An 11,770-nucleotide genomic window follows, 5' to 3' on the forward strand; every position below is an offset into this window, starting at 1 on the left:
GAACTTTAAAGTATAGTAAACTAAAGTATTAGTTAACATCGTCATTTAAAATGTATAGTATAACTATACATTTTAAATGACGATGTTAACTAATATCTTTAAGCATAAATCATCAATGCCACCAAATAAAAGAACGACTTAGTTCCAGCAGCAAGAATCTTCTGAATACGTTCTTTGGTAATATCTGGCTCACGTTAACGAACGGCTTCGAGTTTCTCCGGATCTGTAATAAGTATATACTTCAACGCCCATCTTCATTTTTGCTTTCTACAACGAGAAGTCTAGACATGCGATTTTTGGGTTCGGTATCCTCTTCGGCATTGTTTGAGAGGCGACAGTAATTCATTCACACAGCCAAACTAAAGAAAAAAAAATTTTTTAATTTAATTTATTTAATTCAATTTTAATTTTAATTTATATTACGAAATGGGTAATTATACAGAATCACTCAAGCAGCTTAAAAATCGATCAAATTAGGCTTATTCGAAGCGTTTTTGCATGAAACGAAAGAATCTGGCAGAAAAAAGTGTCGCTCTGTCCTACGAACCGAGATATTAAGCGTTAAAGTTTGAGATTTTAGAGGTTAAGATATTTGTCACTGCTTTAAAAATAACAAATTACTGCTTTAGAAACACAAAAACACTGCTTTAAAAATACAAATTCACTGCTTTAAAAAACAATTCAATTTAAAACAATAGTGGAGCCCCCCCGCAGGGGAGGCAGAACCCACTGCATCCACGCATACACTTTTAACGTAGAAGTAATATGCGTGGATACAGTATGTTCCGCTTCCTCAGTCCCTCTATGATTGTACTGTTGCTGTAGAAACAACAATTCGCTGCTTTAAAAACAATAGTGGAACCTCCCCGCAGGAGGGGCGGAACTTATTGCATCCACGCATGTAATATCTACGTTGTAAAACTGTTTGCGTGGATACAGTGGGTTCCCTGCGGGGGGACTCCACTATTGTTTTAAAGCAGTAAATTGTTTTTTAAAGCAGTGAATTTGTATTTTTAAAGCAGTGTTTTTGTGTTTCTAAAGCAGTAATTTGTTATTTTTAAAGCAGTGACAGATATCTTAACCTCTAAAATCTCGAACTTTAACGCTAAATATCTCGGTTTGTAGGGCAGAGCGACACTTTTTTCTGCCAGATTTTTTCGTTTCATGCAAAAACGCGTCGAATAAGCCTAATTTGATCGATTTTTAAGCTGCTTGAGTAATTCTGTATAATTACCACGAAATGCATCATCTAACATATTATTATGCACCATCTAATTTATTATTGATATACTAACTTATTCTTTTATAATTATCTTAATTTTATGGTATTCATTTGAAATTTTTAACCTTCGCGGCACACAGAATGCACTTCTTCACTATGTTTTGATTCTGTCATTACGTTGACAGCTACCCTAACCGCTACGAAAGCAGTGGCTCACATTCTGACAATTTTGCTGCGTTCCGAAAACCATGTATAAAAAAGCGTTGCAACCTTTTAGTCCCCGACTGTACAATTCCCTCCAATTATTTGTATGCTTTTATCGCTATGATCAGTTTTAATAAGATGAAGATACTCTAGGTATAGTACACTTTGAGTTTCAAAAGAAAAAGTTTCTCTGATAACACGTAAAAATCGATCTAATGATTCATCGTTTACTTTGCTGGATGTCGGCAAAATATTCTCCTTCACCAAAGACAATGAAGGAATATTATTATCCAGAAATTTTCTTTGTCTTGCCATATCAAGTTATATCGTGTTCGTTGTCATAACTAATAATGACACAATCATCATCATCGTCTTCTTCGATATTTACAACATTCACATCAGCAGAAATTGCCGTTTCTGTCAGCGAAATATCACTCTTACATTTTTTTTCTTCATTGGCATTATCGCTTTGATTAATCGAATATGTCCGCTTTTTCTGATTAATTTTTTTAGCTGTTTCTCGTTGCGCTTCTAGAATGTATCCTGGCTCTCTTATAGGCATATTTCTATTGTAGCGACTATCCACAATTTCTGGAAGCATGCATTCATAATAGAAGCATATTAGGCGAGGCAGCATTTTTTTTTTCCAGAAAGCATTGTCTTTATTTACGTGTACTATTTTCATGCTTCTGGGTGTCCATATCGCAAAAACGCAATACTCGCGCTTTGTTATGTTCAACTGGCCCTGAATTTGATAAAAGTATTTATGATTATGATTCATTTTCTCTGGGTATTTCTTATTAAAGATGGCTTTCAAAGGGAGCAGTGTTTTTAGGGCTTCTTCTATTGTCAAATGTTCAGCCGATTGAGGACATTTTATCTCCATGACATCGTCGTCTATTAGTCCATCAGGAGTGCAACCCAGGCATGGATTTTCAGAATCAATAAAAAATCCGCAAGATTCTATTTTTTTATTCAATTTAACAGCTAATTGGTTCTTCGCTACTTCTTCTCGATCGCGACCATATTTCATAGCTGCAGTATCAACGAGCGGAGGATATAATAGTTATTTTTGTGACTAGGGAGTAAAAGTGGTTTTTACACCCGGAGGGTGTTCGACGGCACGAGGGCTGGCGAAGCCAACCCGAGTGTACGGTCGAACACATGCAGGTGTGAAAACATTACTCCCGAGTCGCAAACAAAATTTTTCGTACTAGGGAGCTGTGAAGGTGGGGAATGAGGTTCATGGATTGTTTTGCTGAGTGGGGAGTAATTGGGTGTTATTTATTTACAATTCTCCGGGGTGTAAAATCGCATTTTACTCCCGCAAATGCGGGAGTAAAACTATCATTTTACGCGCCCTAGTACGAAAAATATTTTTCACTGTCGCTGCGCAAGATGTTGTAGGTCTCATACGACATATTGGGCCAAAATTGGATGCTGTCAACCTTTTATCTCTTAGTGAAAACCAACGTCCGGATTCTCTTTGATCAATCGTTAGTCGTTCAAGGTATTTCCAGGTTTTGGCTTCTTCCAGCAACTTGTCTAAATGCTCTTGTTGTTGTTGTTGGAATATATGATCTTCAAGATCTGGTTTTTGTGCTTGCGGACCATAATCACAACTTGTTCCAGCTTCTTTTATTTTTCTCTTCTTTCCATCTCTTTGTCGAGATTCTCTAGTTGTGGCAACTTTCTTTTGCCTCTCTTTTTCTAGTTTCTCGACAACTGGAGGAACAATTTTATTCATACCTTTATATACTTCTGTAAGGGCTTGTTGCGTATTGTGTTGCAAAACTGCTCCCGCAATTCTAGCATTGTAAGAACCTCGTTTTCCATAATCTATACGCTTTCCGCTAATTTCCTTACAGATTATCGAATTAAAGGCTTCTGCTGGATTATTCGTTAAATTAAGTAGCAGGCTATCTGAGTAAGCGGCTATGTACATGAAAATCTTCTATTTTTCCATACAGACCATGCTGTTTCAGAAACGGTACATAGTTTTTTGTTTCATGTTCACATTTTCGACCGAGTTCTTTGCACCGTTTATGCTCACCGAAAACGTGACTAGGAATGTTCCAAATATCTTTTCGTAATTGGATAGCTTTTTCATGTGGAGGTTGTATTTCTTTTTGTCGTACAGAAGATGCTTCTATTACCTCTTTGCGTAGTTTTTCTACGTTTTTCTTAACTATATTTCGTATTTCGACAAAACCACGCTTTCTTTGCGTTCTTGGCTACGTCGTTTCAGCCACGCCTAATAGCTTCTTCTTTAAATTTCGAAGCAGATGGTTAGTGCATTCTACTTTTTCTACCTTAACCATCTGCTCCTTATATGGTCTACTGTCCAAAATAACAATGTATACATTACTATCGCCGTCGGCGATAAGTAATCTATAAATGACTCCATGCATTTCGAGGCTACTTTGAAAGCCTTCTGCAATTGCATCGCTTTCCATCTTTCCAGAATTTTCACTGCGAGCAAAATTTTTATAACATTTGTGAGGTCGCGGTTCACAACCTTTTCGCTCTGCCATATCATGAATCGCACAGTATTTGTTGCGGATGCCTACAAAAAGAACCTTACCTGTGCGGTAACCAATTATGGTACCTACACCGGAAGAAGAATCGTAACCACGGTGTAAGAATAATAGGTGTATTCACTCACCTACATTTCCCCTAAAATGCTGTGACGAAAGTGAGGCAGTTCAAACACATAACACTAGATGGCATAATGATCTAATACCTAACCTAATAATCTACAGTCTGAGAAGTTCTGATGAGAAATTCTCATCAGAATTACTGCTTTTCTGATTTTTAGTTTGTATCATGCCATATAAATATTGTGTTATTCCTAATTGCGTTCAAAGATATAAGTGCAGTAAGAAATCTGTTGGGGAAACCTTTGATATTTCCCCTTGTGAAACTGCGTCACGTGCGTATGCGTACGCTAATTATATCTCGCTTTCGATACGTGGATTGCACGCACGAAAATAAATGCAAAAAACCACTTGATGTGTTGAAAAATGCTCTTTATTGCAATGCTATTGCTGCTATGAAGCTGCGTGAGAGACTGACTTGCGCGGGAATCACGCTTCTTAACGGAAAAACGTAAGGCTAGGTAACGAACACAAAGAAAATACACTAGAATGTGGCGCTGCGGAACATACTCGAAACTAGTAACTTAATAATCTACAGATACATGCGAACGCTCGAAGTAATGTAGGAACATTCGCGGGAAACTTAAGAATTATACGCAACATATACCGCCGCCCTTGAAAGCTTCGGCTTTCAATAATAAAAATAAAAATAGGAAGTCTGCATCTCTATTATGAAATAGGTAAACTACATAGTTTTGTAATATGACGTTTATACAGTCCTTTGGCCGTTCGAACAGTTACAACACGTACAATTCCATCATGCCCAGGATGGACGCTCTCCACAAGAGCTAGAGCCCAACATAGAGGTGGTAAATTTTCTTCTCGTAATATCACCATTTGCCCCACTTCTTCCTGAGCTTCAGAGGTATTCCATTTGACTCTAACTTGACAATTATGTAAATATTCGTTAATCCATCGACGCCAAAAATGCTGCTTTAACTGTTCGACTCTTTGCCATCGCGACAATCTATTTGTCCGAATATTTTCCAAACTAGGCTCGGGATAGGCCATGATCGGGCCTCCCACTAAAAAATGCCCTGGAGTGAGAGCATTAAGATCGTTAGGATCATTTGAAAGAGGCATAATCGGTCTGGAATTTAGCACAGCCTCCGCTTGAACTATGTATTAAAGTGAATAACTCATCATATTTCAAAGCTGCCTCCTTAGTTAAATGTTTCAAATGAGATTTGGCACTTTTTACAGCCGCCTCCCAAATACCACCCATATGCGGAGCTCTAGGTGGAATAAACTGCCACTTTATTTTTTCGCTTGTCATCAGATTGTTGATTCCTTGCTTGACAATGTCGTCAGTAAACAATTTATACAATTCATTAAGCTCATGCTTAGCCCCGACAAAGTTTAAGCCGTTATCTGAATGCATCTCCGCAGGACGTCCTCTTCTGGAAATAAAACGCTTAAGAACATTTAAAAAAGTTTCTGAAGAAAGGTCTGCTGCAAGCTTTATATGAATCGCCTTCGTAGCTAAACACACAAATACCGCTATATAACACTTTATTGTTTTAGTACTTCTTTTTTGACCTTCCTTATACCAAAACGGTCCTGCGTAATCTACGCCGCATCTTTCAAACGCATAATGCACCGAATTTACTCGCGCTTGCGGCAAATCCGCCATTAATGTTGTATTTATTTTGGGTGAATTACGAAAACATGTTACGCATTTACTTAATATACTACGAATGATGCTTCTGGCCGATGTCGGCCAATAATTTTGACGAATGGCTGATAAAGTATCTTGCGCTCCAGCATGTAAATGACGCTTGTGTTCGCGTATGATAATCATTTTTGTGAAGGGATGTTTACCAGGTAACAAAATTGGATGCTTATGTTCAAATGGCACGCTAGCATGCTTCAATCGACCACCGACTCTTAAAACACCTTGTGAATCGAGAAATGGGTTCAACTTTAAAACGTTGCTGTTTTTATTTACATATTTAGTATGCTCAATAGAATTCAATTCTGCCTTAAATGAATCGCGTTGCACTAGTTTTATAAGGGTTAGTTGAGATTCCTCCAATTCATCAACCGACAATTGCGGAATTACATTATTCTTATTACCTGAATCATGAGCCCTCTTCAATTTACAATTACGTGCAAATCTTTGACAGAAGGCAATAACGCGCACGAGCGTAGACAATTTCGAAAATCGATTAAAAATGTCAAGTTGATTCTTAACCTTTGTTTCAGCTAACAAAACCGTAACCCTTCTTTCAGGTAATTCTATCTGTGATGAAGAAAAATTCTCAGAAGGCTTCATCTAATTTCAGCCATGTTGGGCCAGTCCACCATAAGTCTGATCTCTGTAAGACGTCTGGCATGATGCCTCTAGAAAGTAAATCGGCAGGGTTCTCCTGACTGGGAACATGTCTCCAAATCTTAATATTAGTAATATACTGAATCTCGGAAATGCGATTGGCTACAAATGACGTCCATTGCCGACTGCATGATCGAAGCCAACACAAAACAATACTCGAATCTGTCCATAAATAAGTTGCATCCACCGTGAACGGTAGAGAGTTTAATACCCTTTTTGTCAACTGCGCTAACAGTAGTGCGCCACACAGTTCTAAACGAGGAATCGACAATGTCTTAAGAGGCGCTACTCTAGATTTGGAACACAATAACTGAACCTCAATACTACCATCACTAGAAATGGATCGAAGATAAATACATGCACCATATGCTTGTTGGCTTGCATCTGAAAAACCATGAATTTCCCTGACTTGTACATCATCAGATGTGATAACAACCTTGCGTGAAATTTCAATACTACCAAGACTCTATAATTTATGCTCATATTCCTTCCAACGTGTATGTAATTCGTGGGATATTGATTCATCCCAATCAACTTTAGCGCGCCATAACTCTTGCATTATGATTTTAGCAATTACGATAGATGGTCCTAGTAATCCTAAAGGATCAAACATTAATGCTATTCTAGACAATATACTACGTTTGGTAGGCTCTTTTAACAATGAATGTTGTCCAATGCTTTCGAATTTGAAAATATCTGATTCACAATTCCAAATTACGCCGAGTGCTCTGGTTTCATTACCATGATCCCCAGCCAAAATGAACCTTTTCTTATGAGTTCTCTGTGTATCTCGAAGCAATGAACTATTAGATGACCATTTCCTCAGCTCAAAACCTCCTCTTTTTAACAATTCGATAGTTTGTGTTTTTATTTCCAATGCCTCTTGGAGAGTAGATGCGCCTGTGAGCAAATCATCTACATAGAAATCACGTAATATTGTCTTTGAACCGACAGGAAATGAATTTATTTCGTCTTCTGCAAGCTTTCGTATAGTCCTAATAGCGAGAAATGAGGCTGGAGCAGTGCCATATGTAAGAGTTAGGAGTTCGAAAATTCTCAGCTCATCTTGAGAAGCATTGCGCCAAAAAATACGCTGCAAATGTCGTTGAGATTCATCCTCCAAAATTTGCCTATACATTTTAGTTATATCTGCAGTCATTGCATATCGAAATGTGCGGAAACGCACTAAGTGTGAAAATAGATCCTCCTGAATAGTCGGACCAACCAATAATGCATCATTCAATGACAATCCCGATGCACTTTTGCATGAAGCATCAAATACTACTCTTAATTTTGTCGTCGTACTACTTTCTTTAAACACTGGATGATGTGGCAAGTAATAAGCTACTTCTTGATTTGTAGACAATTTTATCTCGCGCATGTGATTCAAATCAATATACTCTTGCATGAATTTTTTATATTGTGAATATACTTCCGGTTGAAAAGATAAACGCCTTTCTAATTTGAGGAAACGACGCTTTGCAATTTCATAAGACTCGCCTAACTGTTGCATTTTATCATCGTTAATGGGCAACTTGACTATGAAACGACCTTCAGGATCGCGAGAAACATTTTCTTGAAATTGTGTTTCACACCTTTGCCCTTCAGGAGTGTATTGAACTTTACATTCGGAAGCGACATCATGTTCGACCTCCCAGAATCTGGACAGACATTTTTCTAAATTATTAATTGAAGTAATATGACAGGATGCAACTGCCATGCTGTTCGAGTGTCCGTATGTAGAACCGGAAACCACCCAACCAAGTTTAGTTTTTTGTAGCGTGGGATGCGCCCTGCACGCCTTAATTTGACCTATGCAAATGAGCTGCCAAAACATCTGAGCCCCTATGAGTAAGTCGACCTCACTAGGAATATTAAAATTAGGATCTGCAAGAACAATATTTGTTGGAAGCTTAAACTCAGACATTGGACAAAATTCTTGTGGTAAGTTTTGCGTGATTTTAGGAAGGACTACGCATTCAAGATTATTCGTATACTTATTGATTCGCGATCGAAAACTAACATTAGTTATTTCCTTTGATCCAAATGTTCCTTCCGCGACTCCACAAATCGACATGTTTATTGCACGACAGTTAAGCCCCAACTTGCTCGCTAAGTTTTGTGTAATAAAATTTAATTGCGAACCGCTGTCCAACAAAGCTCTGCAGCCATGAGGCTGTCCTTGATTATCGTACACAGTAACTATAGCGGTAGAAAGAAAAATCTTAGATGCATTGACTTGAGTGCATTGAGTAACTACTGGCGATGTAGACTCTGACAATGACACATTAGTTGTTTTGGAAGAATCGTTAGAAGATTGATTTTCAATATTTGTTGTGTTAGCCTTAGACTCAAAATGTAATAACGTATTATGTGACTTTCCACATTTTCGACAAGAACTAGACATACAATCCTTTGCTTGATGTCCCTTAGCTTTCAAACAATTAATGCATAAATGTGAATTTTTTACGACTTCAAAACGTTTTTCAACAGGTAATTTGCGGAATGCCTCACATTGAAATATGAAATGATTATTTTTGCAATGAACACAAACCTGATTCGATGTGCTTACATGTGAACTAGGATTCTTGGCCTTCCGAGAACTGTTCGGAGACTCACAATTTGATCGTAATGTCAATGACTTGTTAAAGATAGCTTCCAAAGCCTCACATCTCTGTGCTAAAAAATCAGTAAGTTCCTTGAAAGTAGGTATTGCGTTGTCCACACGACTTGTCTGCCACTCTTTAACTGTAGAAGAATCAAGCTTGGCCACTACCAAATGGACCATCATGTCGTCCCAAGATTCTACCGGCCTTTGAAGGGCCTTAAGAGCTCTGAAATGTTTAAGTACGTTATCAAGCAAATTCCGCAAAGCGGTATAATTTTCCTTATGAATTGGAGTTATCTCAAACATTGCCCTAACATGTGTTTGAACTATACGCTTCTTATTATCAAAACGCTCATTAAGCAACTTCCAAGCTTCAGTATAATTATCAACTGTAATGTCAAAGGCCTTAATAACCTCAGCAGCCTTGTCCTTTAATGACGAACGTAAATAATGAAATTTTTGTATTGCTGATAGACTCGCATTATTATGTATAAGATTATCGAACGAATCATGAAACGTGCACCAATCTTCATAAGCACCCGAAAATGTAGGTAATTGAATTCTTGGTAACTTAATTTGTGACTCTGTGTTGTTTCGTGGTGCAGCTTGATTAAAATTATTATTATTAGCAAATTGAAAGTTAATATCCGCATGTTCAAGCTGACTGATACGTCGTTCATAAATCACCATGAGATGAAAGTATGCTTCCTCAAACCGAGCACGCTCTTCAGTATGTGCCGCGGTTGTGTTTGGATCATCAAGGCTCGAATCAAAATATTCAATGGATGATTGGACTTCATCGAATTGCTGAAATAAGTCCGCTAACTTTTTTTTACGTTCAATCAATTCAAACTTTGTTGCATGCTCGGCTTGCGGAGATTCTACATAACTACGCAATCGTGTGGCAGAAGCCTTTATAGTTCTTCGCCTAATTTTCGCTTCGTTTTCCGTTAAACTCATTTTGATTCGTTATGACGAATAATAAATGCAAACTTACGTGTAAATGACAAATAATAAGAAAGACAATATATGAATCGTTGTGTATGTGCTACTTAATCATGTGAAAAATGAGCTTCGTCAGACGATGACTCGATGATTGATGCCGATTGTGGTTGTGAACGCGCCTTGTCGACGTTCTTTCCTGGTTGCTGACAGGTAACCTTGTCCTTGTGTAACAATTCAACTGGCGACAATGTCCAAGATGGCTGCGATGCTGCACAATATGGCTGCTGTGCCTTGTACTGCTTGCCCAATATGTCGATGCGTGGTGCCTTAGTTCCTCAAATGCTTTATTTCAGCTTCTCAATGGCTAGAGAAAACTGACTGTTTCGACGACCACGATTACTCACGCTTCCGAGTATACAACTCGGCTTATGTGCTTTTTTACTTCGTGGAATTGTGCCTCAATACGAAGTATGCAATAATGTCCAATGCGGCAATAGTAACGACTCTCGTAATGTTCGAGAGACATCCGGCTCGAAGGACCAAAATGTTGGGGAAACCTTTGATATTTCCCCTTGTGAAACTGCGTCACGTGCGTATGTGTACGCTAATTATATCTTGATTTCGATACGTGGATTGCACGCACGAAAATAAATGCAAAAAACACTTGATGTATAAAAATGCTCTTTATTGCAATACTATTGCCACTATGAAGCTGCGTGAGAGAGACTGACTTGCGCGGGAATCACGCTTCTTAACGGAAAAAACGTAAGGCTAGGTAACGAACACAAAGAAAATACACTAGAATGTGGCGCTGCGGAACATACTCGAAACTAGTAACTTAATAATCTACGGATACATGCGAACGCTCGAAGTAATGTAGGAACATTCGCGGGAAACTTAAGAATTATACGCAACAAAATCTGTATTTCGAGTGCCAAGTAACATCAAACAACGCGAAGAATGGATTGTATTGATTCAGCATGCATATCCTGATATAAGAATACCTAAAATTTTCCTCGTTTGTGAGGATCATTTTAAGGAAAATGACATTATAACAACAAAAGTGATTAAGAATTCGGATGGAAAAGTAATATTTGAGGTAATGTTGTTATTATATTATATAAAACAAATTTACTTCTATATATGTTAATTATGATTTTCCATCATTTTTCAGCGAAAATTAATAAAAAAATTATTAAAAGATGGAGCTAATCCTTCCTTTACGTGTTCGCAAAAAAGAGAGATTTTGAATATTGACAGTGAACAGCAGCAAATAGATCAAGTCGATGAAGGAAACTTAATAGAAGACAGCAGATCAAATCAGGATAACAGTGATACAACTTTAACAATTGATCGAGATAGTGAAGGAAGCTTGATAGAAGATGGTACATCAAATCAGAATAGCAGTGATGTACCATCTTTACCTGTAGTTTTGAATTTACAATTACAACCAACCTCGCCTATGTATTGTGAAGAACAACGTAAAAATTTACTATTTTATTATGCAATAATTATATTAAGGCTGTTTATTATTATAAGATATATTTTAGAATTATTAATCGAGAAACAGAACATCTTTCAAAAATTATTACACAATGAAATTCAAGTTAACTTGCCCGACACATAACATGGGGATTTCATCGCACTTTTGAATTACGTCCGCAAATGTTATTCACTCAAGCAAACATGTCCAAGAAAAAAAATATGATTATAATGTAACGATGCACTCCGCAATGCATCGTTCCGACGATACCAGCCGCCAGAATATTTCATATTTCGCGATATTAGAATTACCGCCGTCG

The 11,770-nt window shown here is 37.6% G+C and overlaps 1 protein-coding gene across 1 annotated transcript; it reads right to left on the reverse strand.

The window, feature by feature from the left end:
- Positions 1 to 5,149: 5,149 nt before the first annotated feature.
- On the reverse strand, positions 5,150 to 9,983 carry LOC108776342 (uncharacterized). Its single transcript, XM_018542944.1, has 3 exons — positions 6,993 to 9,983; positions 6,572 to 6,881; positions 5,150 to 6,159 (listed from the first exon to the last, which is right to left on the reverse strand). The coding sequence occupies exons 1-3, from the start codon at positions 9,981 to 9,983 to the stop codon at positions 5,150 to 5,152; spliced, it is 4,311 nt and encodes a 1,436-aa protein (XP_018398446.1).
- Between the last annotated feature and the right edge of the window lie 1,787 nt (positions 9,984 to 11,770).

Source organism: Cyphomyrmex costatus, unplaced genomic scaffold, assembly GCF_001594065.2.
Source record: "Cyphomyrmex costatus isolate MS0001 unplaced genomic scaffold, Ccosl1.0 scaffold352, whole genome shotgun sequence".
NCBI classification, from domain to species: Eukaryota; Metazoa; Arthropoda; class Insecta; order Hymenoptera; family Formicidae; genus Cyphomyrmex; species Cyphomyrmex costatus.

Coding starts and splice junctions, on each gene's coding strand:
- LOC108776342 (XM_018542944.1), bottom strand. CDS start 9,983: ATGAGTTTAACGGAAAACGAAGCGAAAATTAGGCGAAGAACTATAAAG. Junction 6,882..6,992: donor GATTACTAGGACCATCTATC/GTAATTGCTAAA, acceptor CATAAATTATAG/AGTCTTGGTAGTATTGAAAT. Junction 6,160..6,571: donor TTATTTATGGACAGATTCGA/GTATTGTTTTGT, acceptor CTCATGATTCAG/GTAATAAGAATAATGTAATT.